General features: G+C 52.8%; 1 protein-coding gene across 3 annotated transcripts; it reads left to right on the forward strand.

Moving 5' to 3' along the window:
* F8 (coagulation factor VIII) lies at nucleotides 1-26,761 on the forward strand. Of its 3 annotated transcripts, none has more exons than XM_075161807.1 (26): nucleotides 1-149; nucleotides 3,218-3,342; nucleotides 3,644-3,766; nucleotides 4,291-4,503; nucleotides 5,509-5,580; nucleotides 6,043-6,150; nucleotides 8,084-8,305; nucleotides 8,585-8,819; nucleotides 9,911-10,085; nucleotides 11,615-11,713; nucleotides 13,270-13,476; nucleotides 13,772-13,922; nucleotides 14,072-14,281; nucleotides 15,506-18,278; nucleotides 18,589-18,757; nucleotides 19,612-19,818; nucleotides 20,374-20,602; nucleotides 20,699-20,881; nucleotides 21,088-21,204; nucleotides 22,466-22,537; nucleotides 22,869-22,954; nucleotides 23,447-23,602; nucleotides 24,432-24,576; nucleotides 25,462-25,610; nucleotides 25,934-26,110; nucleotides 26,347-26,761. In XM_075161807.1, exons 1-26 carry the CDS (start codon nucleotides 1-3, stop codon nucleotides 26,500-26,502), a joined length of 6,708 nt encoding a protein of 2,235 aa, XP_075017908.1. In that variant the 3' UTR covers nucleotides 26,503-26,761. The 3 variants fall into 3 exon arrangements, with proteins under 3 accessions (XP_075017908.1, XP_075017909.1, XP_075017910.1); XM_075161808.1 differs by having other exon boundaries at nucleotides 11,615-11,708; nucleotides 13,265-13,476; nucleotides 18,592-18,757; XM_075161809.1 differs by lacking the exons at nucleotides 1-149; nucleotides 3,218-3,342; nucleotides 3,644-3,766; ... (8 more) ...; nucleotides 13,772-13,922; nucleotides 14,072-14,281 and having other exon boundaries at nucleotides 17,790-18,278; nucleotides 18,604-18,757.
* The last annotated feature ends 361 nt before the right edge of the window (nucleotides 26,762-27,122 follow it).

Below are 27,122 nucleotides of genomic sequence, written 5' to 3' on the forward strand. Positions count from 1 at the left end.
ATGCTGGTGGGAGTCCTGCACAGCGTCCTGCTCCTCTGCCTGGTTGAGGAGAGCATCAGCAAGGTCAGAAGATACTACATCGGTGCAGTGGAAACCGCCTGGGACTACATGCACAGCGACCTGCTCTCTGTGCTGCAAGCGCCTGCAGGGTAAAGCTCTTTCTATTGCAATTCCAGCACCCTGCTATGGGTGTTCTCCCACCCTGGCATGCACAGTACTGTGAGCTTGGGTCCAGGCAGGCAATTGCGTGGGGGTAACCTAGCAGGGTGGGTGCACTGAGCTGCTGGTACAGCTGGGAATGGGTGTTTCTGTGCAATTGGGAGTCACTAAGTGCAACTCCTGATAATCCACAGGTGGAATAAATCTGCAGAGAGATACGCAGACCTGCTCTGCACTGCTGCTCTGCACTGCTGCATCTTAATGCCTGTGACCCTTTAAAGTCTGTGCCTGGAGCCAAGACCTGGTTCTCCAGCCTGTGCTTTCTCTTCTGCTCTGCATCCTGGGAGCTTTGGGGAGATGTGAGGGGAGATGGAGTCCTGTGCCTCCTACCTGGGGGCTGCAGAGGAAGGTTGACTGTGCCCCCTTGACATAACTCAGAGCAGCAAAGGCTCTCCACTCTGTCTGCCCCTGGTAAAACCCAGGTTTAGTTATTTTTATCTTTGTGTACATTACATTGCTGGGGCTGAAAGTTTTCCTTTAGGGAATGAAAATATTTTTTAGTATTTGGGCAAAGAATGGTGTTTGTACACAGTAACAAGAGGAAGGAAGGCATGGTGGTTTTGCCCAAATACTTTGGAGTAGGAAGGAAAAGTGGCAGTTGCATTGCTCAGGCATCAGACGGTGTTATCTGGAGACACAGCTGCCTTGGACACATATAGCTGTGAATGGGCTGTTCTGAGCTCAGCATGGGGAGCAGAGCTGGATGGCTACCTCCCCCGTGGATCAAGCCGTACCCCTTTCCTCTGCACCTCACTCTGTGAGGGCACAGGAAAACAGCCAGGCTGGGAAGAAGGGGCATGCAGGAGCGAGCCAGGAGAGCCTGGCAGGAGCAGAGCTGCTGCCAGAGCTGGGGTGCCTCTGAGCTGTGCGTGGGGTGTCTTCTGCTCCACCCATTCTCCCTCGTGGTACCAGCATCTTATAGCAGCCCCCAAGGGTGCGCCTCCAAACAGGACCTCCAAAACCCCTGTATGTATCCAGTGGTTTCTCTGGCACATTTGTGGAAAGCTCTGCCAAATGAATGGGCTACGGCACACCAGGCCAGAGCTGCTTACGCCTTTCCCATGATTTCAGTTTCTCTTCCTCCCAAACACAACCCTACCCTGCAACGGCCCCAGGGATCTCAGCTCCAGCTCAGAGCTGGTGGCCATGTAGCAGCAGCCCGTGTTTGAGTGCTCTGGCAGCGCAGGGTGTTTACCTTGGCTGTCTCCCAGCTCCGAGAGATGAACAGATAGTGTGACTAACAATGCTTATCAAAGGTGCCAGGAACTTATCTCCCTGCCTTGGCTTCAGCCGCCCTTGGAGTAGGAAGTCCATAGGGACCCCAAGTGCAGAGGACTGGCCAGAAGCACTTGGATCAGACGTCCCTGTGCCAAACTCTGCCTCCTCGTCCCCTGCAAAGGCTGTGAGGCTCTACCGTGCCAGCTGGGACCTGACGCTGAGCCCTAGTGTCACCAAGTCTCCTCCCAGCCATGCCCCCACATGCCAGCGAAATCCCCCTAGCTCCAGAGGATTTCTGCCTTGTTTACCGCAGAATTAGCAGGACCAGACCCCCATATCTCAGGGATGTATTTTCAAAGCTGGGCTTTCTGTGAGTTAGAGATTAAGGCACAGTTTCCCGACAGTGGACAGCCCAGTGCCAGCAACCCCGCGGCACTGCCACCTCCCAGCGTAGCGTCACCCTGGAGAGCAAAGCTTGGTCCGGACCCTACTGCCATCGAGCCAGGAATGATAATGGCTCATGAGCAAAGTCAGCTGAATGCAGTGGCCCTGCTCACTGTGGCTGTGTCTGCTCGGGGCTTCCTGCCAGCCTGAACGCAGGGTTATAGCCATGGTGGGAAAGGCAGGAGCTGGGCGCACGTGCGGTTTTCATGGGTGCCCATCCTGCTCTGCCTTTGGGGAGGGTGAACCCCGCTCTCCCCACAGCATTCTCCAGCTGCAGGTGGCTTCCAGCCGGTGGCATGGGGGCGAGTGTGCGTCGCCCTTTCCTAAATTTGAGTCACTCTGGCTCCTTCCTCTTCCTCTTGAGGAAGAGTTGCAAAAGGAACTGCTGCTTGAATGAAGGCTTAGTCAGAGGCAGAGAGCAATCCTCCCTGCTTCTTCAGAGGGAAGAAAATACCACCTGGCTTTTGCTCCAAACAAAACAAGGCTGGAAGCAGTCTGTCTGGTTACTGGAAATGGTCTCAGTCCCAGGACTGATAAGACAGCCTCTAAAATCCCTGGAGAAATTTATGGCTTTGTTATCCTGATAAACGTGCTGGATTCCTTCTGGAAAATGAATTTGTTAAGCCTCTTACAGATAGAAAGAGGTCAGTGGAGATAAGTGGGATGTGAAATACGTTCAGGGCTCCTTTATCCTCCTGCTGCAAGGAGTAGTTTTTTAGGGGCTGGCTGTAAATCCCAGTTTGGTCAGAAAAGCAACAAATGTGGGGATGTTGCTCAGACCGCAGAACAAACTGCCGCGACCTGCCATGCAGCCTGACAGTCTCTTTCCCAGGGGGAGCTGGGGAGGATGCTTGAGGTTATACTTGATGTGATGTGTCTGCCACACCTGAAGATGCTGGCGATGGGGTGGGGGGTGGCTATGGGGCAGAGGCCACAGGGAACTGCTATTGCAGCACTCCCAGTGCCCCGGGTCTCTGCTGATGGGGAAGCACGACGCCAGGCAAGGCATGAGGCAGGAGGCTGGCAGCGATGCCTGCAGCTGTGCCCACTCCTGGCTGCAGCTGGGTATGGCACTGTACCTCCTGCCCTTGTGTCTTCTTCCATCGTGACTAACGCCGTGACATTAATCAATGCTACGTTGTCATCCGTGAGCTGAGCAAAATGTTTCCAAACACTCCTGGGGGTTGTCAGGAAACCCAAAGGACTCAACAGGGTGAGCAATCCCCAGGGCTGGCACAGCACAAACAAGCTGGCGGGGAGGGGAGGAAGAGGATGGCTGCTGCCTGACCATGGTCAGGGCTGCGCAATCAGCCTTGGCTTTTTCTTCCTCCTGCAGCATGTCGGGGCACCCGGGCCCACGGCCCCCCATGCCTGGTGTTCCTCCCCGGTACAGGAAGGCCGTGTTTGTGGAGTACCCCAATGCCTCGTTTGCGCAGCCCAAGCCCAAGCCAGCGTGGATGGGTAAGAAGCACCTGCAGCGCGGTGAGCCCTAGCTCTCCTTGACAGTGGCCAAACTCATCCTGGGTTGGGTGCTGGCAGCTCCTCAGCCAGGAATGGGAAAGCACCTGGGTAGAGTCCCAGTGTGGCAGAGCTGCTGGGGATGCAGGGAGCGTTGCTGGTGCCAGAGCAGTTGATGCTGCCATGCTACGTGAGGGACAATTGCTAATTGTGCAGGTGGAAAGCCCAGTCCCTTTGGGGCCCATGGCTGGGTGTGAGCTGCCTGACCCCAGCTGCCTGACCCTGTTGTCTTCACCCGCTTCAGGTCTCCTGGGCCCCACCATCCGAGCAGAAGTCTATGACACGGTGGTCATCACATTTAAGAACCTGGCCTCCCGCCCGTACAACCTCCATGCCATCGGGGTGTCCTACTGGAAGGCGTCGGAGGGTGAGTCAGGCAATAGCCAGGTGCTGCAAGCCCTTGCGCAGCACCTCCCGTTCTGCTGCCTGCCTGCCAGGAGGGAGTGCATCCCTCCTTGACCCTGCTATTCACGTCCTTCTACGAGGACACACAGTCACAGAGATGGCTTAGCCTGCCATCTAGGAACAACAAGACCATGCCCAGCCCAGAAATGAGCTGAGATGAGCAAACAGCCCAGAGCAAACCTGTATCAGTTATAGAGGTAATACATAGGTTAAACCTGAGGTTGGATACTTAGGGCCAGGAAGACTGTGCCCTCCAGTGTCAGGGCAGGTGGTGGGTGCACAGCCCAACAAGTGAGTCTCTGGCACAGCTCTGCTTACTGCGCTGAGATCATCACTGGTGGGAGTCAGGCTGGCCCCAGGGGCTGTGGTGGAGAGGGGCTGGAGTGGAGAGAGACTGTGCTCTGGGTTGGGGGAAGAGGCATTTCTGTAGCCACGGTGTGTTGGGGATGAACCTTCAGTGACATCTGGCAGTTCCTTTGGCTTTAGGTGCAGGGTATGAGGATGAGACCAGCGAGCCAGAGAAGGAGGGTGACAGGGTGGATCCGGGGAAGACACACACGTACATCTGGGAAATCCAGCAAAACCAGGGCCCGACAGATGGCGATTCACCGTGCCTGACTCACTCCTACTCCTCCAACACCGACAGTGTGAAGGATATCAACTCCGGTTTGATCGGAGCCCTGCTTGTGTGCCGACCTGGTAAGGACAGCATAGGATGGGGACAGGTCACATGCAATCGTGAACTGAAAAGCAGAAAAATCAAAGACACTTTCCAGAGGCTGAACATGGCAGTGGAGTCAGTAAGCTGTGGTCAACGACAGCACTTTCCTCAAAGAGTCCCTTCCAGTGCAAGAGCCAAACACACTTTGGACTTCCCTGCTGGAGAGAAATCAGTTTCTTCCTTCCTTTGCAAGATTTCAGACCACAGATGAAATCTTCCACCTTGTATCTAAATGTTTGTCTTTCCTTCAGAGATTAACCAAGCTGTGATCATTCGGTGTCAGCCAGGATGCTTTGTCAAACAGGGTTTTGTCGGAAGAACTAGAGGGAAGTTTGTATCAGCAATGGTTAAGGATCAGGCAGGAGAGAGAGGCAGGACTCCTGGGGCACTGGCTGGTGCACAGTACCTGTGCCTGCTCTCCTTCCTTTGGTAAACATGGAGGTGATGAAATCCTGACTATTAATACTTGCTGGGTGCAAGGCACCAAGAAGTGTACCTGGGGTGGGATTGGTCACCCTTGGTTGAGCCATCTCCTGGAGGCAGTTGTCCAGACCCCTCTGTAGTCACTGGAGAGGAATGGGCACGAGTCACCTCCTCCCAGGGCACTGTCTGCAGGCTCCAGTGACTCACCAGGAACAGTTTCTCCACTGACAAACGAAGTATAGACAATGACTGCAGATGATGGTCCTGAGGGGGGGACTAGATAAAAATGGGCTCTTCCAGGTGACTAAGTGGATCCTGAGAGCCTGCGAGGGGAAGGCAGCACAAACTGACCTTTCGATACCTTCTGAGGGCAGCTGCCTCTCAACCATGGGCTTTTGGGGACAGCAAGGCTGGAAACAGGGCTATGCTAGTCGTGACAAAAACAATCCACAGCCTGGCCTTGATTCACCAGTTCTTGGAGGGCACAAAGGGAATTCCCTAGGGAGTTGGGCATGGTGCTTGCTGACCTTTAAAGAGATCCATTCCGTGGTATCTTGCAGGGACCATGGCGAGTGACGGGAACAAGGATGTGCAGCAAGAGTTTGTGATGCTCTTCGCAGTGTTTGATGAAGGTAACTACCCTGTTGACTGGTGTTGGACCCTGAATTCAGCCTGGTCTGGGACGCATGCTTTGGTAATGGTGTGAGTGCAGCTGCTCAGCTCCCATGCTGCCTCCCAAGGGTTTGAGCCTTGTACAGCCCCCACAACCAATGTGCTCCTGGTGCAGTACTGCCACTCCTTCTGTGCCCCAGGTGCAGGGAGCTTGCAGCCCCACCAGCTTTCCCATCCCATGCCCTGGCCTTGTTCCCATCACACAGGCTAAAGCTGAGGAGGAGTAATGCCCTGCCACGTGCAGTGGTCACTACCACATTCATGCAGAGCTGTAGCCAGGTCTGCTGTGGATTTCCAACAGGCACCACACATCTGACCTCCCTGGATTTTGGCTTTCATACTATTTCACCCCATTGGGAAGGTTTCCTTTTTCTTTGAAATGCTCTCAGGTGAAAGCTGACTGCATCCTCCTCTCTCCACAGGGAAAAGCTGGTACTCTGAACCTGGCTCCCCGGCAGCTCCTCAGCCCCTGCCTAACAACAGGACAGAGCTGCACACCATCAATGGCTACATCAATGGCTCGCTGCCTGGTGAGTACCGGTGTGCCGGGGACAGGGATGGAGGGCATGGGAGGTGCTAAGAACAGGGGTGTAGCCAGGTCTGTAAACTCAAGGTAGCTTGTGAAAGGATGTGAGGAGGGACATCAAGAGGAGTTTCCAGGTGATGGATCTGTTAGACTATGTTCACCCCAAAGGGACTATTACATCTCAACTCCTTGACCTGCCTTGCCCATTTACAGTGGGGCAGGACCTGTTTCCAGCTGTCTGTGTTGTCAAGTGCAGCTGACCTCCCCGGAGGTCTCCAGGAATAGTGCTGGTAGCAAAGAGTTTCATCTCTTGTAGCCCTGTGAATGAGGCTGGAGGTAGCATTGAGGGGAAAATTCAGCTCTCACTAGCCTGGCTCTGACAACACACCTCTGTAGGATTTGGGGAACAGAATGATAGAATCATTTAAGTTGGAAAAGACCCTTAAGATTGAGTCCGACTGTAAACCTAACACTGCCAAGTCCACCACTAAACTATATTCCTAAGTGCCACATCTACAGGTCTTTTAAATACCTTCAGGGATGGTGACTTAATCGCTTCCCTGGGCAGCCTGTTCCAATGCTTGACAACCCTTTCGGTGAAGAAATTTTTCCTAATATCCAATCTAAACCTCCCCTGGCACAACTTGAAGCCATTTCCTCTTATCCTATCACTTGCTACTTGGGAGAAGAAACCAACACCCATCTAGCTACAACATCCTTCCAGGTAGTTGTAGAGAGTGATAAGGTCTCCCCTTAGCCTCCTTTTCTCCAGAAAAGCAAAAGAAAAGGCCGTTTGTGGTCTCAGTGAAGACAAAAGTTGGCAATTTCTGATGTTCTTCTGGGACAAGGTCCAGAGCTGCCTGAGAGTGAAGAATCTCCAAGGCAAACTGGGAAACACTGTCAGGAAAGTCATTACCATTAGCAACCTTGGTGAACCACTCCCTGAAACCTCCCACCTGGGTCTGCCATTCTCCAATAAAAGGCAAAAGCAAAACTTCCCTCAATTCCCTGTCCTGGTGGATCCATGGAGCTTAATCATTGAGTAGACCTCACAGTCAGCTGCTGTGTCTGCACAGTGGGTTTTCCCTCGAGAAGGTATCCACATCCGCCCAGCAACCCCTTGTCTGGCTGCGGGACGTGGCCTGAAAGGTGTCTGGTGGAGAGGTGGCAATGGAGAGTGAGAGCTTCGGGATGGAGCCTCCACCCCGTTTCCTCCCAGGCTCTTGGGATCTGTTCCAGTGACCTATCGCACTCAGTGCCAAAAATAAGTGCTTGACTCTGTGTTTGACTTTGTTTGGCTTCAGCTTCCAGGAACTTGTTCTTGTTATTCACTTCCCTGCTAGAGCCCTTCAGCACACACTAATTTCTCCCCAGGAAAATATTTTTACAGTGCAGTCAAGTCCTCTCCCATTTCCTAAGCACACTGAGTCTCTCCAAGGAAGGAATTTTCTCCAGCCTTCAAATAATCCTAGTGACCTCTCTCTGCCCTTTTTGGGGTATTTCAACTACTGCTGAGGACATGCTGGAGCCCTGCCCCACATGCAATGTTTTAGTATCGGGCTTGCCAGTGTTGTGATCAGGCAAATGATTCCCCTTTCTAGTTCCCGATTCCCCTATTTATAGAATCAAGGAGCACATCTACCTCTTTTTTGCCACTGCATCCAACTGTGAGCTCCCATCAGCATGCCTCCCAAAACTCTTGCCAAAGTCCCCCACTCTGTAAATCTAGTCTTATCTCAGGGGGATGATGTGGCCTGTGCGTCTGTTTTGCTCAGAGAGTTCACATTCACATGCGACTTCTCTAGCTTGGAGCCACCACCTTGAAGGGCAGGGAACTCTACTCAGCATGTGTCAGGCTCTGAGTCCATGACACCAAGAGTGGGGACAAGGGATAGACACAGTGCTGACTCCTGGGTACTTTCCTTCTCTCCTGGCAGGTCTCACACTGTGCCTCAAGAAGCAGGTCCACTGGCACGTGATCGGGTTGGGCACTGGGCCAGAAGTTCACTCCATCTTCTTCGAAGCCCACACATTCCTGGTGAGAAGCCACCGTCTCAGCAGCCTAGAAATCTCCCCTGCCACGTATCTCACAGCCCAGACCATGCCAGGAACAGCTGGCTGGTTTCGGATGTTCTGCCAGATACAGTCCCATCAGCAAGGTAACCTTACTCTGCAAGAGCTCGGGGGAAACAAAGTTCAGGGGATGGCCCGGGCTCAGGGTTCTGTGCAGTGCTGCAGCTCCAAGGCCCTTCCTGCTCCATAGTGTTACATCCATGTGCAATCTGGCCCATGACCAGGATGGCATAGGTTGACCCATGTGATGGCCCATTTGATGGGGACAGTAGTGGAGAGGACATCTCCCAGGCAAAGCCTGGGGGAGTGCACACCTGTGCTGGCATGTCAATGTGACCCTTTCTGCCTGGCTTGTCTGAACCCAGCTGGCATGGAGGCCATTGTGAAGGTGGAGGAGTGTCTAGAGGAGCGCCTGATGAAGATGGGGAAGCTGTCAGACGAGCCAGAGGACATGGATTACCCTGAAGAAGATGAGGAAACTTATCATATGATCCAAGTGCGCTCTTTTGCCAAAGAAAACCCTGTGACCTGGACTCACTACATTGCAGCTGAGGAAATGGACTGGGACTATGCCCCTGTGAAGCCAGTGTCTCTAGACAGGTGAGAGTGGGCATGTGTGCCCATGACGCTGCCCCTCGAGGCAGCCCTGCCAGCTCTTCCCCTTTTCCCCAGAAATTTATTTTCCTTCTGCCCAACCTGGACAATTTTGTTCTTCCTTATTAACACTAACAGTATGGATGCAGGACAAGGATGGTCTTGGGGAGGCCGTGGGAAGGTAGGACCTGGCTTTGCTCCATTTTACCAAATGCCCCACAGAGGCATTTGTCTCTGGGGCATTTGTCTCTCTGTTGCCCAGGTCTCTGGGGTCAGTCCCTTCTGAGCAGGCAGCAATGCCTGGTGATCCTTCTCACCCTCCAGCCAGGAGGCCCTGCACAGCCAGGACATGTGCCCGCAGCCCCAGAGTGTGGGTCTCCTTGCCCTGTCTGAAAGGACCTGCTCTAGATGGCAGAGGCAATTAGCCCCTGCTGCTGCCCCACTTTTTGGAGGGAGAGGTGATGCAAGTGTGATATCTCAGCAGAAGTACCTTAGTCAGCACTGCATGGCAACGACACTTGTCACCAGTCCCGATGTCACTCTGCTGACACAGGCTGTGTGGGCTGGGGCTGGCTTTGTAGTGGTGTCACCGAGTTGTGCCGTAGATGGGGATCCCAGCCAGCAGCTGCTGGAGCAAGGTATGTGGGGCAGAAATCTCTACCTGCAGCCTCTTGCAGGGTAAACCAGAGGAGGTGTCCTCTCCAGCTTAGGGCAGGCCTTGCTCCTGGGAAGCAAGGAATGATCAAGAAAAGGCAACTGCTCTGTTGCCTTATGCCCGCATACTGGGGGTGTTCCCCAGCACAGGACCACCTGCCATGCTCTCAGCTCTCACAGTCACCACTTCCCTCCAAGACAGGGCAGTGTCAGCCCAAGGCTGCTACTGTGCAACCTAGTTGAAGCTTTCTCCATTAAAGAAGCACTGAATCACTTGAAACTTTATTCCCAGGATGCATATTGTGATTGCAGGAATGGGTGTCCTCACTGTGCACTGGTAGTCCCTGGGCAGCTGTGTAGGTCCTTGGATAATGGAAGGTCTTGCTCTGGTTCTGACAGCATCCCACATGTGGCTATTTGCTCTTTCTCTGCCTCGCCTGCAGAAACATCACAAGCCTGTTCCTGGAGGCTGGCCCTCAGCGGATCGGTTCAAAGTATAAGAAAGTGATGTTTGTGGAGTACGAGGATGCAACCTTCAAGAAGCGCAAGGTGTCAGATCAACTGGACAAGGGAATTCTGGGGCCTGTCATTAAGGGGGAGGTTGGAGATCAGTTTAAGGTAAGAGAGAGATTGCTTTCCACAAAGAGGGACTGGAAGGGGAAACTTCAAAGCTAGATGCTGTTCCTCCTAATAGCTCTTGGTTTAGGCTAAGGTCTGACGTAAGTCCTTGAGGTGTTCTATCATAGAATCATAGAATCATAGAATTGTTTAGGTTGGAAAAGACCTTTAAGATCATCAAGTCCAACCATTAACCTAGCGCTGCCAAGTCCACCACTAAACCATGTCCCTAAGTACCACTTCTACATGTCTTTTAAATACCTCTAGGGATGGTGACTCAACCACTTCCCTGGACAGCCTGTTCCAATGCTTGACAACCCTTTTGGTGAAGAAATTTTTCCTAATATCCAATCTAAACTTCCCCTGGTGCAACTTGAGGCCATTTCCTCTTGTCCTATCGCTTGTTACTTGGGAGAAGAGAACGACACCCACCTTGCCACAACCTCCTTTCAGGTAGTTGTAGAGAACGATAAGGTCTCCCCTGAGCCTCCTTTTCTCCAGGCTAAACAACATCCGTTCCCTCAGCTGCTCCTCAAAAGACTTGTGCTCTAGACCCTTCACCAGCTTCGTTGCCCTTCTTTGGACACGCTCCAGCACCTCAATGTCTTTCTTGTAGTGAGGGGCCCAAAACTAAAATTGGTTGTTTGGTAAATGTCCAAAGTCATGTTTGGTAATGTCCAAAGTTCACCAGAAAGGCAGGTGTTACTGAAAGCTAAAGCTAAATACTCTCAGTGAGATCAGCAAAGATGCACAGGATATGGCCCAGTCCCCTTGATTTGACGTCATTGCAGGCATCTTAGGAATAGTGTGAATTAATCTATGACACATGGCATCCAGCACCTTCCTCCGAGGCAGGAGTGTCCTCTCATCCTCCACTCTTCTCCATCTGTGTGCTTTTACCATACAGTATTGGGGACTGTTGCTTGTATCTCCCCCAGTGCCTCTACTGACCACTTGACTTGTTTGCTGCTAGGAGGAATGGGATGGTTTCCAGGAGCTTCACATTTCTGTTCCCTGCCTGGGGGCTCTCTGTGCAGTTGTGGGCATGGAGCTGAAGGTAACGCCTGTGGCAAAGCCCCGACAGCTATTTAGAGAAATAAATTAAGGGCTTCATGCAGTGAAGTGGGGAGCACCTTGAAGCTGTTGACTAGTGTGCATACTTAGTGGCTCGGTCCTGTGAGGCCTCCTGGATTGACACACCTCTTCTGTCTCATATGCAAAGTGAGACTAAAGACAGCAGCTTTGCCTTTAATAAATCTGATATTTTCATGCCCTCCCTAAAATGGACACCTCCTGGAAAGATGGACAGTGTAGACTGGTAGAGAAATAAACAGTCATTTCTTCTATTCTGACTCCTACTTTGTGGTCCCAGACACGTCTGGGTTCCTCCCTGTTGGACACTGGCAGGTAGCTGATCCCAGAGTGTTGCTGCCCAGCGTTTCCCTCCCTGCGAGGACACTGAGGGCAGGCTCGAGGGCTTACAATTTTAAGAAAGCATTAAACGTTCCTGTTGGCTGTCCTCATTTCAGATCGTGTTCAGGAACCTAGCAAGCCGACCGTACAACATCTACCCTCACGGCCTTACCAGCGTAAGGCCATACCACGCCATGAAGCCCGCTCAAGGTAAGGCAGGCCACGAGAATTTAGGACATCACTTGGCCACTGCCATTGTTCTGGGCCAGGAGAGCTTCCTGCAGCCTGTGGTAAGACTGGTTGTCCAACCCATCCAGCCAAGCACCTGAGCCCTGCAATCCCAGAGATGATGATGATTCTTGGCTCATGTCCCGCTTGGTGCCGTGTAACCCTGTCTTTAAGGAAGGCTTGGATGATGGCTGTAAGAAGGGGCATTGTCAACCAGGGAGCTGGGACCGTGTTGTTTGGTCCATCCTGGAGGCCTCCACTTTCTCATGAGGCAGGAACCACCCTGGTGATCCTACCTGTGTTTGCCAGTTTGCTTACAGTCCTCATTCCCTGGGCTCCCCCCTGCCCTGCTTTAATGTGGGATGTTCGTTATGATTCAGACTCTCCCTCTCACAGCTTTGCAGTTTTTGCTCTGGGGTTGCTGAGTTACCAGGTCCCTTTCCCAGAACTGCTTTCATTCCCTGCTGGCATGCTCCCAGGATCACAACTTGTGCAAGGACATCCCACATCCCACCAGGGCAAAATTGTACCCCATCCCTCTCCCCTCCTCCTCTCTGCCCTTTTGGGTGTATCACAATGACGGGAGCAATTGTAGAGGCTGGAGAAAAGCTCTTCTGCTGCAGCAGAGGTGACAGAACCAGGATGGCAGCCACTAAGGGGTTCAGCGAACTAGGTCAGCTTTGTGACCTGTTACTATCTAAATTAAGGTTTTCCTTCAGGAGAGTTAAAAGGGCAAAGTGGCCCATTGGCTGGCAGGACTAAAGGAGCCAAGCCACACAAGGGGGCTGGGAGCCCTGTCCCTGCCCCTCTGTCAACATCCCCCAGCCAGACATAGCTCACCAGCTTTGCCAGCGATTCAACTCTGTGAAAGCGGGCGAGTCGTGGTCCTGGAGCCACAGGGATAATGCTTTTTAGGGGAGTATAAATAGAGCTATTCCTACCCTGACTGACACATAAGCTTTGTAAACCATGCTCTTAACAGTGGCTCAGCTAGGCACTTGGAGCAGAGAAAGGTCTTTTCCTAAAGCTACGTCAGTGCAAGATCCTGCTGAATGCTCAGAGGATTTATTTGCATTTCAGTTTTCCTTCTGTTCCTTCCAGATCTCCTCCTTGCTTTTCTCATGGTCTAGCTGTATTTGCTTAAAAACCTATCTTTCCATGCTTTGTTTTTCACCCATTTCAGCCCCATCCAGCTGTGTACCTTCATCTGCAAACTCCTCTAGGCAGCCCAGAGCCCAGACACAGCTGAGACTGGGCAAATTTTCCAGTTTGCAGGAGTTTCAAGGGCTTTCAAAATTAGGCATATGCCTCTCCATCCTCACCTGGTCCCAGGGGCTCCTATTGTCCAGATCAACTTTCCATGCAAGTGCATGTTAGCAGCCAGTGTGCCATCCTGGGGTGGGCATGGGTTTGGGTAGTTTTCCATGCAACTTGTGTGGTCAGGAAACCGCCTTTCTGAGCTCTTTTAAAAAGCAAGATCACCCCTTGCAGGAGCAGCCCAGACCTAACTGATCTGCCTTTGGGCTGTGTGTTGCCAGATAAGGACGTGAAGGACGTTCCTATTCCCCCTGGCCAGTCATTCACCTACAGCTGGAGGGTCACCACTGAGGATGGGCCAACACAGGCGGATCCTCGCTGCCTCACCCGTTTCTACTACAGCTCCATCGACCCGGTCCGAGACACAGCCTCAGGCCTGATTGGACCCCTCCTGATCTGCTTTAAGAAGTCCATGGATCAGAGGGGAAATCAGGTGGGTCCTTCCTTTGTCAACTCAACTACCAGGCTGAAAGGCTGGAATAAGTGCAGTGGGTGAAACATTTGGGTAAAACCAAATTTGTCTGTCCTGTTCTCTTCAATACCTACCATCAGTCTCAATGCCCCTGCCTTCCCCATCCTCCCTTGCATATTCCCTTCTCTCCAATCCTGGACTCTAACTCCTGTGAAATAGCAGGAAACTGTTCCCAGGCTAAGACCTGGCAGCTACACTGGGCCCTGGGGGTGCTCTGATGAGACCAGGAATAACAGCTTCCCTCTCCACCTTCCAGATAATGTCAGATAAGACGAGGTTGGTGCTGTTTTCGGTCTTTGATGAGAACCGCAGCTGGTATCTGGAGGAGAACATCAGGCGGTTCTGCACTGACGCAGCCCATGTGGATGCCCAGGACCCCCAGTTTTATGCCTCCAATGTAATGCACAGTGAGTGCTCAGCCAGGGGCCCCCTCTGCAAAGCCCCGGCAGACACAGGCACATCCCTGCCCCAGGGAACAAGCAGGAAACATGCAGCAGCTTGGTAGCCATGGGGGAATCAAGTCCTGATGAAATGTTTCACTCCTTCTCTCTTCCAGCTATTAACGGCTTTGTGTTTGACAACCTCAAACCAAAACTCTGCCTGCACGAAGTTGTGTACTGGTATGTCCTGAGTGTGGGGGCCCAAACAGATTTCCTCTCCATCTTCTTCTCTGGAAACACGTTCAAGCGCAACATGGTCTTTGAGGATGTGCTTACGCTTTTCCCGTTTTCTGGAGAAACGGTCTTCATGAGTTTGGAAAAGCCAGGTTAGTAACATGAGCTATTCTATAAACCATGGGCTTGGCATCACAGCAGAGATAAGTGAGCACCTCCAGCCAGGTCTCTGGTATCTGATTGCATTTTGGCAGCCCTGAGAGCAAAGGGATGCACAACCTGCTGGAACAGCAAAGTGAGAGGCAATGATTAAATCCTTCCAAAGCCTGATTACTTCATTAATAGGGTGCATTAAGGTCACACATGCTGCCAAGCCAGTAAGCTAGCAGCAGTAACGTGAGCTTCGTGAACCTTGCATCTGCACCCTTGGCTCCAAGCTCGGAGGTCAAGGGGAGCAGCAGTGCTGTCCCTGCTGTGGGTTCCGCCGCTGGTCACGGCATCCCATATATCTCCACACCTTTGCAAGGACAGAAATCGCAGCCATGGAGAAGTTCTGGGGAAGGATTTGCTTCAGAGTTCGGTTTTATTTCCCCCACTCAGCATTTTTTCCTTAGCATTTGCAAAAGTGGTGCTGTTAACCATTTCCTCACTCACAGAGGAAACGTAGAATTTACCATGTGATTGCAAACATGGATATGATGGTCACGAGCATTGCACCTTGAGCCAAGGGTTTCTCGATACCCCAGGAAGCTTTCTAAAACCCAGCCAAATATTGCATCCATTTGAGCTCTGCCAGCAGCAGATGACAGCTCTCTCCAGCGTCCGAGCCTAGTTATTACACACCTCCTCATCCACTCTTGGCGCCTGGAGAAGAGGTGCTCGCTGTGGGGAGCAAACGCATTGGCCGGGGATGTGAGCAAGAGGCAGCCTTTTCATTTCTTTCTCCTTGAGTGGGAGAGACGTGACGACTATGTCTGGGAGAGAGGTGTATTTGACAGCACCAGCATGTCTTTGGGGGTGGATTATGGTGATTACTCTGCTGCTGGCAATAATCCTGGAGGCTCTGTGGGTTCTCAGTGCATTAACTGGTCTCACCAAGCTATTGTTGGGGCCTCACAGGTGTGTGTAGGTCGCTATGTTCTGGCAGGAAACACCAGCCTTGCTGATGGTGCTTGTCAGGAGTGGCTCTGATGTTGCCAGCAACCCTGATGTCTTGTTAAGTCCAGCTGTAAGATACTCTAGGGATTATGAAAACATGAAATCACTACCATGAACCAGAGGCTGCCTGAAAATACAGGTTGCACTAGCAAGGGAGCAGCAGGGGGATGGCAGACTGTGGTGGGCTTATGGTGTCCTCTTGGCCTCTCTTGAGACAGGTGTCTGGACGCTGGGGTGCCTGAATCCTGATTTCAGAGACCGAGGGATGCACGCCAAGTTCACAGTCTTGCAGTGCCAGCATGAACAATACCCTGATGGGGAAGATTATGTGGATTTCGAGGAAGAGGAGGGCGCCTTTGACTTCCAACCCAGGGGCTTCTCAAAAAGAAAGAGATGGCACAGACCATGTGTGAATGAGCAACTGAACAATGTCACCTCTTCCAGAAATGAGACAGAAAACCCGAAATTGTGCTTGACAGAACCCAGCCATGGGGCCCTCCTGAGCAATGGCAGGATTTCTGATCCCCCTTCCAATGGCACATCAACACTTTTAGGAACAATTCCACATCCACCTGATATTTCCATGTCTTCTCTGCCAGAGACAGACTATGAGCCAGTGCCCTATGAATCCTTCCTGGAAGATGAAGAAGAATTGTCAAAATTCATCAGCCAGGGTGAAGGGTTTGGAGCTCTCCCACCTGGAGAACACTTGGCGAGTGTCAGTGGAAGGGTCCATGGTACTATGAGCTCAGAAGAAAGTCAGCAATGGCTGCACCAAGCTATGCCAGCTCCAGAAGATGCTCTGGCAGGAAAGAAGGTGACAAAAATCTCAGAGGTGCAGAAGCCAGTAAAAAGGACAATGGTCCAGTCTGGTGGTACATTAGAGATAATGGAAGCAGAGTCTCAAAAGACAACTACTCATGCAACAAGCTTGTGGGACTCAATTGCTTATGCTGCTAGCAAAGCTCCTCTTCAAGAGAACAGGAGCTCATTTCACCAGAATGACCTGGAGCATAATCTGGGACTTCAAGACACACCTTCACAGGGTGCTGAGGACAAGTTGCTAAGAGGGGTTGATAAAATATCCTTAAATCTATACAAATCAAAGGAGACAATCAATATAGAACCGGCTTTAAGTACTGATCATAACTCTTCCTCTACACTGGACAATCCTTCTGCATCTTCAGACGAGACAGAAGACAACAGGACTTTTCATGCTGTGGTTTACAGTCACACTAGAGAAAGCAATTATTCATCAAATGAGCTAGATGCTAGGCTGGAAAAAACACCTCACAAAGTGGTTTCGCAAGGCTTTTATGAATCTTTTGAAGGGAAAAATGTTTCTTTCTCAGACCTGGAACCCAGCAAACCTGTACAAGAACAAATCCTCACAGATGAGAGTAACTCGCCTGCAAAAAGTGGCACAGAAGAAGAAGCCAGTGAACTTGCCAAAGGCACAAGCCTTCCAGAAACCACCTTTGCACATCCCAATGACCTTGAGCCTTCCAGCTATATAATGACGGAAGAGAGGGATGAATTAATCTTGGAGGCAGTGTTTCAGGATGCTACAGCCGCTAAAGAATTGCTGGAGCTGGACAGTCTTGCCTTTTCTGAATCGAATGTTGTGGCCAATGACACAAGACAGTTCCCAAATGCTTTCTTAAACAGCCCTGAGGAGTTTCTGAGACACAGAGCTCCAGCCCCACGCATGAGTGGCCCTGACTGGAGGCCTCGACAAGCCAGGTCATTGGAGAGCAGAGGCTTGATGCATGGTCTGGGTCTTCCCAACGCTAGTTGGCCTGGCAGCAGTGAGCCTCTCTCTGAGGGTAACAGAGCAGAGCAGGATCTGGCCAGCCAGACCCCTGAGACAGCAGTGAATAAGAAAGCCCCAAAGGTGTGTGGACCTCATTCCCCTTTTTGCAGCACTCACTTCAAAAACAGGTCCCTGATATCAAGTGACACTTTGCCCGAGGTGATGGTGGCCCAGCAAAGCCTGGAAGAAAAATCAAACATGGTTGAGGGGAGACTATACCCAGGCAGGGATGCTCCACAGGCTCTGCTTGAAGATAGTGCTGACGAGATGCATCCTGAGGGGAGGCCAAGCACCGATGGGGGTGTATGGAGCAGCAGTGAAGGGGCCCAGCACAGCAGACACTCCTTCCCGACTCAGGGAGCACTGGGGAGCGAAGCGGCAATGGCAACAAGCAGCTCAGAAACGCAGGCTGCTGCTGTGGCTGCGGACCTGGCCTCAAACTGGGACCCGGTCTCCCTGGGGGCAGCAGGACACGCTGGGGGCTTGTGGAGCCCAGCTTTGGCCAAGCTGCAACCGGGCAGAGGTGCTGTCTGGGGGGCTCCTGGGAGCAAGCAAGCTCAGGGGAGAAGCCAGATGGAGGAGGAGACAAACTCTGTGGAGCATCAGGGTCAGTTCAGTCCTCAGCCTCAGCAGCTCAAGGCCAATGCCGTGGAGGATTACGTGCCTGAGAACACATCTGTGCAAAGCCCAGAAGAAATCCCTATGAAACCAGCCTCCAAAGAGAACTATTCCCTGTCTCCAAGCATCCCCACTCGCAACCACAGCACTACCAAAAAACCAGCCGAATATGTGCAAGCTAACCCGGATGGATGGCAGGTGCTCAGTGGGAAAGATGTCCTCAGAGAAACCGGGAAGAGAGAGGGCCAGAGCCTAGAAGAGCCCAAGGAGGATGGGGAAAGCAACAGCACTGCTGAGAAGAGGAACCATGTCCCAGGACATAGGGAGAGACTGGCTCTGAACAACAGGACCCATTTCAGCCCCTCGAGGCCAAAAGCTGACAAGCCAGACTACGACGAGTATAGTGACACAGAGCAGACCATGGAGGATTTTGACATCTATGGGGAAGAGGAGCACGACCCGCGCTCTTTCCAGGGGGAGGTACGGCAATACTTCATTGCAGCGGTGGAGGTGATGTGGGAATACGGGAACCAGAGACCCCAGCACTTCCTAAAAGCCACGTAAGTGTGACCGTCCCTCATATATTCCTCCTGCACTGTGTGGCATGGCTTGATGCATGAGTTGGCATGTCCTGGCAGGCAGGATCACAGGCCTATGACTGTATGACCCAGCCAAGGAGCCCGAGGAAGGATGCTCCCAGCGCCTCCCCTCCACTTGGGGAGTTTTGTAACTCCAGCAACCTTGAGCTTCCTTGCAAGTGGGTCAGGGATGCTCTAGGCTCTGCATCACCCCTGCCCTGCAGCAGCCCTGCCATGGCTGCCCTCCCTATGGGACAGTATCATCTGACTTGTTTAACTGCCCTCACCCCAGCAGGGACCCCTGGAGCAGCAGGAGGAAGCCTTTCTGGCAGTACCGTAAGGTGGTTTTCCGAGAGTACATGGACGATTCCTTCACGCAGCCGCTGCTGCGGGGAGAGCTGGACGAGCACTTGGGCATCCTCGGGCCATACATCAGGGCAGAAGTTGAAGATGTCATCATGGTGAATTGAAAGTTCCCATTTCCTATAAAACCTGAAATCCCCCCATTGCTGGCTGTGCTCAGCCAGAGGGAGTGCTGAGGTGGGCCTGCCAGCTCTGCGATGCCCATGGGTTCACCTTCAGGGCTTGGAGGCAGGAGCTGCCTCGTTGGCACCCTGCATAGCACATGGATGGCACCAGGTTGGGAGGCAGAACCACCATTCAAAGGAACCTCAGTGGCTGGAGGGATGGGTCAGCAGGAACCTCAGAGTGTTCAGATGCAAAGCCCTGGACCTGAGACAGACCCAACCCCTGTAACAGCACAGCCCGAGCAGCTCCTGGGCTCCATGGGGAATCTTTTGGGTGAAGGGATTGTAAAAAGAGTAATGAGCTAAGCAGGGTTCAGTACAGCTTCTTTGGGTGCTCTATGTGAGGGCAGGCTCGGGTTTCCCTCACCACCAAAGGTCCTTCAGCACCCACCTAAGGAAGAGGTGAAAGGCTCTTCACCAGGCTCAGGACTCATATGACTGGAGAAGTTGCCCAGTTTTCCCTGAAATCTTCACTAGATGGATTCAGCACCTTTGGGCTCCAGAGACAGTAGTGCAGCTGACCTTGCTCCCATTGAGCAGGGAGAGGGCCTCATCCTGCTGACATGACCAGGATGCGCTTTTCACTGGGAATCACACTGCACAGCCACAGCTTGTGGTTCAGCAGGGCTCGGCCACTACATGGGGCCCAGCTGGAGGTCTGGGCACTGGAGACATGGCTGCCTCCTTCCCACCAGCTGGTTGGATCCAACCCCAAGGTCCAGGACACTCTCAGCACTGCATCTAGCCCCCTCCCACACTCCCTTTGCTTTGCCTTCCCTCCGGTGCAGGTTACGTTCAAGAACATGGCCTCACGGCCCTTCTCCTTCCACTCCACGCTGCAAGCCTACGAGGAGACACAAGGCGCAATGCAGGGTGGAGAGGTGGTGCAGCCTGGCGAGCTCCGGAAGTACTCCTGGAAAGTCCTGCCCCAGATGGCACCCACCACACAAGAGTTCGACTGCAAGGCCTGGGCTTACTTCTCCAGCGTGGACCTGGTAGGTGGAGGCTGGCTCCATGGGCAGCACACCTGGGTTCTGGCTGTGAGGTCAAGGCTTTTCCTGTGCTGAAAGCAGCCTATGGCGGTGTAGATTCTCAGGTGTCTAATACAGTGATGAATGCATGCTGGTGCTTTCTCTGCTCTTCCCTTCTCTTAATTGGGTTTTTCCCCCTTTCCCCAGTTGTACCGGCTCATGAGACTTGTAAGAAACTAGCATTCTGCAGTCCCCTACTCCTCTGCCAAATCTGGCTGAATTTGGCTCATGGGTTTCAATGTTAGTGGGGTAGAGACTGTTGGACAGACAGACACCACTTCTCTTGAAAGCACATGCAAACACTTGCTGCATAGCCTTTCTTAGCTAGGGGTAGAGTGGGGATCCCCCAGTGAACCCAGGATGTCCTTCCCACACTGCACGTGCCATGCCCTGTGCACGAGTGGGAGCCAGGCCAGGGATGCAGACAGGGCCACCGCTTTCCTCGCTGCTGTGCCGCTTGCGGGTGTCAGCGCTGCCTCCCCCTCTGAGGCAAACCCTTCTTTCCCGGCTCCCTGGCAGGAGAAGGACCTGCACTCGGGCCTCATTGGGCCACTGATCATCTGCCGCCGTGGGGTGCTGAGCTTCATTTTCAGGCGGCAGCTGGCTGTGCAGGAGTTCTCCCTGCTCTTCACCATCTTTGACGAGACCAAAAGCTGGTACTTCCTGGAGAACATGGAGAGGAACTGCCGCCCTCCCTGCCACATCCAGCAGGACAATCCTGACCTTAAAAGAAACCATTCCTTCCATGGTGAGGAGCCTTGCCCTTGCCCTTTCCATCCCACAATCTATATTGGTATGGAAGAACCTGCAGCCTTGAGCCGCTCCTGACCTCTGCCTTCCCCAGCCATCAACGGCTACATGAGTGACACACTGCCTGGGCTGGTGATGGCTCAGCAGCAACGGGTCCGATGGCACCTCCTGAACATGGGCAGCACTGAGGATATCCACTCCATCCACTTTCATGGGCAGCTGTTCAGCGTCAGGACTAGCCAGGAGTATCGCATGGGTGTCTACAACCTTTATCCTGGTGAGATGCAGCGTGGGCACTGTGCACAACCCAGCTGCCAGGGCTTCATGTCCATACCTGTTAGGAAGTGCCAAGCCTGCAGTGGTATAGCAAGGAGGGGGAATGGATCTGGAAGAGTGTGGCTCTGTGTTCGCACAGTGCTTGGCACTGCGGCATCCCCTTACAGCTAGTAACTCCCCTCTGCTCTGCTCTCCATTCCTGGCCAGGTGTCTTCGGGACGGTGGAGATGTGGCCCTCACATGCTGGGATCTGGCGGGTAGAGTGCAAAGTGGGCGAGCACCAGCAAGCCGGGATGAGTGCTCTCTTCCTTGTGTACAACCTAAGTGAGTGATCCTCTTTGTACCCTGGCCCTCTTGCTGCCATGGCCATGGCCAGCATGTTTTTGAGCTCCCTCCCCCAGGGCTCTCAGCATTTCCCCTGGGGTGGCCCAAGTGGGGTCTTTGGGGTTTTCACTCTGAAAGAAAGTCATGACTTCAGCCCTTGCCACCCTACACAGCCCAGAGCACAGAGTCAGGGACATGGTTGGGGTGAAGGCTGGGAGACCAGCTTCATTAGCCTGCAAATATTTGCTCCCAGAACTCTTGTTTTCCAAAACTGAGGGTCCCTGGACCTCCTGTAAAATGCACTCACCCCAGCAACTGCATGCACATGCTGGTGCCTACCCGCATTGTCAGGGAGGTACAGTGCCCAGCTGCTTAACCACATATCAAGAGGTAAACTGAGGCATGGAGTGATGGCAGGAGGCAGAGAGCGACGCTGCCTGACTACAGGTTGCTCTGATAGAAGCAGCCTCAAAAGCAACTACAAAATCCACAGGAAACCTCTGACTCCATTCACCCCAGAACAATATGTTTCTACCTCACCATAAGGAAGCACTGGGGGAAGTGGTTTGTGAGAGTAGTATTTTATCACACAGTGACAGTCTCTCTCTTCTTCCTAAAGGAGTATTAAATGTCAGCCAGAAAATGTTTCCATAAGTTAAAAATCAGCTTAAGATTTCAAATTCGCATTTTCCCCAGAAGCATTTGCCATGCAGCGAAGATGCCAAGATATGACAAGTTGCTAATAATAATGGTTATTATAAGAGACAAACAGCTCTGTGCTCAGCAGACTAGAAGAGAAACACGGAGAGATAGGGGTGTCAGGCAGACTTTCCTTTAGTGACATGATATTTGTTTTTAAAAGATGCTGCCTAGCAACAAAAAGGCCCAGGAGCAAGACATGGGTGTAAGGAAGAGACACTTGTCAGCATTGCTGGGAGATCAGGGCATGGGAATGAGAGGTCAGGGACTCAGGGACAGAAGTTTGGCAAGAGGCTGCTATGGCTGATGCTGGGAACTCTCTGCTGCTGACACTGGGGTCGGGAGCAAGAACTTCCAGCACCCCTAAAATTCAGGGATGGATGTGGACGCGTCTGAAACCCACCACTTGGTGTGAGACAAACAAGCCTGGGGGCTCCTGGAGGCTTGAGACAACCTCCCTGAGTCAGGAGGCTGCTACCCAGCCTAGGCTTTTCCTTCAAAAGCCTTGTTATCTAATCAACTCTCCCTGGTTTTCGCCCTCCTTCTCCCTGTTTGGCTGCAGACTGCCGAAATGCCCTCGGCCTGGCCTCGGGCCACATTGCAGACTCTCAGATCACAGCGTCGGGGCAGTATGGTGAGTAGGGGTTGTCACTGCAAGAAAGGCAGGTGAGGTTGGGGCAGCTTCAGCCAGCACAACTCACATGCTTGCCTGCCCAAGGCTCTGCTACACCGGGTCCCTGGCAGAGTCCTTCCTCCATCCGTGCCTATGTCAGTGTCCCACTCGGGACCTGGAGGTGCCTTCCCACATGTCTGGCACATCGTGTCAGTGCTCTGCCACCCTGTACGTGGCTATTAAACCCTAAGGTGATCCTCAGGCCCCATCCTGCGGATGGACTTCTCACTGCCTCGGGCTGGGTAGCGTCAGGGGCCAGCAGCACCCTCATATCTGTGCGCTCTCCTCACAGGGCAGTGGGCTCCTTACCTGGGCAGGCTGGATAACACCGGCTCCATCAATGCTTGGAGCACTGACCGCAGCAACGCCTGGATCCAGGTAAGAAGGGTCCAGTGGCTGGAGGCACTGCTGGGGTCATTGCAAGGGCATGCTCGTGGCTGATGCACTGTGCAGAAGCACCTGCATGGATGGCCAGTGTCTCCCCAGCTATGTCCTGCTATTTCCCCTGATTCCCCTCTGGGAGGGGAGTCCTGAGATTCTAATGGCAGTTGGTCTGGCCATGGTTGCTGCTGGCCTGATGCCCAGATCCATCCTCAGTGCAGCAGAGGAATCACTTGATGGTCTGGCTGCAGCATCGGATTGTGCAAAAATCCCCCAAAGACCAAGTGAGAACAGCTCGCCTCTCCAAATAGCTCTCCCCTGCCCTCTCCCAGCTGTTGACTTTGTGCCCTTATGAATGACTATTTTACCTAGTTTCATAATCTGTGCTCCATTACATCACAAGGAAATGAGTTCCATGGGTTTACAGTGCATTGCCTGAACACGGCTTGGGTTTTCCATCAGAAATGAATCCCTGACTTTCGTTCTCAGGTGGACCTTTTGCATCTCATGATTATTCACGGCATAAAAACCCAAGGGGCCCGACAAAAGTTCTCCAGCCTTTACATCTCCCAGTTTGTTGTCTTCTACAGCCTTGATGGGCAAAGGTGGAGGAAATACAAGGGGAATGCCACCAGCACCCAGATGGTAAGGTGAACAGGTCTTGAGAAGAGTGTCTTCCCAGAATGGCGTCTCTTGGGGTAATGAGGGCTAGGGAGCTCTGTACACAAGGCAGAGATCTGCTGAGCCCCTGAGATATTTGATTAGGGCAGGAACAGTGAGCATTCACTGCCAGGATGGCTGAATCGCAGATCACGGATTTGCAAGGGACTTGCTGTCTGTGTCCATCTGTCTCATTTTAAATTGACTGAGCTATTTCTTTCCACGATCCCAGGTGACTCTGAGATCCACTGCTTAACGTTATGTTGCGTGTTACTTAGAGCTAAGCATAAGATTTTGCTTGAATATCTTTTTTGATGCCAAAGGCAGATTTGGCTTTCTAAAAACATTGTGCAGATGCAGATGATTTGGAGGATCTCTACTCATTAGAAAAAAACACAATCTAAATATGCATAAGCTGATCATTCTAGCTGGAGAAGAAAAGTATCCAGAAAAGCCTCCATCATGTACACCAGCTGTGGCCAAAACTTTTCCCAGGTTCAAAAGTCCCAGGACTGACTTTTTTTTTCCTTCTTTTTCTCCCCTCTGTTTGGTGAAAATATAAAAACATGTTCATTTGCGCGGACCCTAAGTTTCTCCTCCTCCTGTTTCTCAGTGATTCACCCTGATTTGGCCTATTCACACTTCTTTGGTCTGAATCACATCTCAAATCATTTCCCTCAGCTGCCATTCTCTTTTAAGGATAGTGATAAGATACAGAAGTGCCAGACAGAAATGTTCTTCTCCCCACTAATCCTTATCCTGTCTAGCTCTCTTTCCACTGGTACAACAATCCTTTTTCTCCCTTTCCCTGCAGCTGTTCTTTGCAAATGTGGATGCAACTGGAGTGAAAGAAAATTGCTTCAACCCTCCGATCATAGCCCGGTACATCCGCATTAACCCCACTCACTACAGCATCCGGACCACGCTGCGCATGGAGCTCATTGGCTGCGATCTGAACAGTACGTCCCACCTCTAGATGCCAAGCACCAAAGCTGGGGCCTGATCCAGTGGGGTCCTGACCACCAGCTCCACATGTTTCAGGACTTCCCAGGCAGTTGTGGAGAGGGAAGGAGGAGGCTGGAGATGGCATTGAGATGTTGGGGGAATAAAGCTGGAAAATCTCATTATGGTCTTAGAGATAGCAATACCAGAGGGAGAGCATGGGGCCAGCTCTCACCACCGCTTTTTCCTGATCCCCCAGAAACCTCCAGCAGCAGCTAAGTTGATAGCTGGGGAGCTGCTCCTTAGTCTGGGGGAGCAGGGAACAAGCAGAGACAGGTGCTATTGGCTTTGCCTCTGGTTTTGCCACTCCAAGGCGAGACTGCTCTGGCCCACAGTGTGACCCAGGGCAGTGGTGCTCTGGGATCCTTTCTTTAGCTTCGTACACCAGCAGGGCAGAGCCTCCAGTAGCTACAAGCAGCAGCGGCTCTGCTGTAGCCCAATGCCACAAGCCTGGCAGCTGGCTCTGAGGCAGCTGCACACATGCACACCTGATCACAGAGTGTGCAGGATGTCTCCCTGCCAGGTATCCTTGTTCTTCCCCTGGAGACAGGTTCTCCTTATGTCCTGGCAGATGCACAAATTCTTCACATTCCCCCTAGATAAAATCTCCAGGGACAAAAGAAGGTGGGACTAGTGGCAGGTGTAATTTGGCACTCCCCAGCCAGAGCCATGCTGCACACAGGGGCCCTGAGCAGTGCAGGGACCATGACACTGTAGCAAGGCACAGGAGAACCTGTAACCAAGGAAAGTGCATGGAGGGCGGCTGGAGCAGTGAGCAGCCAGAAGGCATCTCCATGATGGGTCTGTTCCCCGCTCCAACATGCATCGCTCCACTCTTCTAGGCTGCTCCATCCCCCTAGGAATGGAGAACAGAGGGATCCCTGACCAGCGCATCTCCGCGTCCTCTTACAGCACCAACGTCTTCTCCAGCTGGTCACCCTCCCAGGCCCGCCTGAACCTGCAGGGGAGGACCAACGCATGGAGGCCAAAGGTAGCTCATGCAAGGAGATCCCCAGGCAGTCAGGTGGGGCATGGGCAGGTAGGTGGGATCCCAGCAGGCAGGCAGGCTGGATGTTTGCAACCTCTCCTAGCTAGGGCTGCGTAGGGAGTGTGTACAGCCACATGCACCAGGCAAGCTGCCTGCACACAGGCAGGAGAGTTGTCGCATTGATTTAGTACCCAGCAGCTCCAACCAGGTGCCTCGTAGGGCAGGTGAAGCCCAAGACTATGTGCAGGGCTAGCTTGGCTTCAGCTGCAACAAACGTATCTTTCTCATTGCTGCTGAAGGGTTGAAGGCAGTCTGTCCTTCCCCAGGGCAACAGCCCCAGTGAGTGGTTGCAGGCGGACTTTGAAGTAACCAAGAAGGTGACTGCAATCATAACCCAAGGTGCCAAAGCTGTCTTCACCCACATGTTTGTGAAGGAGTTTGCTGTCTCCAGCAGCCAGAACGGTGTGCACTGGAGCCCGGTCCTGCAGGACGGCAAGGAGAAGGTAGGCAGGCTGCTCCATGGCCAGAAGCAGCCCATGGCCACCCCCAGGGCAACAAGCACAGCCCTTGGCAGCAAACATGCTCACAGGATTTTTTGCAGGAGCAGTGAGCCAGGCTGTGCTTTTTCCTCCCTAAAGCATTGCCAAGTGGTGCTTGTCTGGGTTGATCATGTCCTCAAGTCATGGGCTCACTATACTAGCAGAGGAGAGCGCACCCCTGATTTCTCTCTCCTCTCCAGATTTTCAGGGCAAACCAAGACCACACCAGCACAGTGGTGAATACCCTGGAGCCCCCCCTCTTTGCCCGTTATGTGAGGATACACCCCCGCCAGTGGCACAACCACATTGCCCTGCGGATAGAGTTCCTCGGCTGCGACACTCAGCAGGAGTACTGACAGCTGCGGGGCCAGGCATGGGCAGCGCCGCCCTGAGGACCCGCATCCAACCTGAGACTGAACTCTCACCAGGACCGGAGCCAGCCCTCCAGGGGCCTGGCCACCCCTGCTGCCAGGGAGGAGAAGGCCTGCAGAGCTGTCACGGTGGCTGGCTTGTTATCAGCCTCTTCCTGTCCCTCACCTACCAGATGCCGTATAGTCATACGTAATGCTGAAGAATTAAACAGTAATTTTCCAGTGTAATGCTGAAGAATTAAACAGTAATTTTCCAGTATCTCTCTGCACTTTCTCCAGCCTTGAGGTCCCTGGGGGCTCAGTCAGCATTACCAGCAGCTAGTAATTAATTAGCCCCAGAGCTTCTCAGCTTTGTTTTGCGCAAGCTCCCGCTGCCCGGGCACAGTCCTGGAGGAGGAGGAAGCAATAAAGATAAAGGCTGGGGGAGGAGGCCTGCTCCAGGCCCCAGCATCCCCCAATCAGTGGGGATCAGTGGCTTGAGGGAGGCAGCACTTGCTCAGCCTGACTCAGCACTGTGCTTTGGCCCTCAACTTCCCTTCATCTCCTTCCCATAATGCTCCTGCTGCTGTGGCAGGGTGCCACCATCCTGCTTTCCATGGCTGCCT

Source organism: Calonectris borealis, chromosome 13, assembly GCF_964195595.1.
Source record: "Calonectris borealis chromosome 13, bCalBor7.hap1.2, whole genome shotgun sequence".
Taxonomy (NCBI): domain Eukaryota; kingdom Metazoa; phylum Chordata; class Aves; order Procellariiformes; family Procellariidae; genus Calonectris; species Calonectris borealis.

Coding starts and splice junctions, on each gene's coding strand:
- F8 (XM_075161807.1), top strand. CDS start 1: ATGCTGGTGGGAGTCCTGCACAGCGTCCTGCTCCTCTGCCTGGTTGAG. Junction 18,279..18,588: donor CAGCACTTCCTAAAAGCCAC/GTAAGTGTGACC, acceptor CCCTCACCCCAG/CAGGGACCCCTGGAGCAGCA. Junction 22,538..22,868: donor CACAGCGTCGGGGCAGTATG/GTGAGTAGGGGT, acceptor CTCTCCTCACAG/GGCAGTGGGCTCCTTACCTG.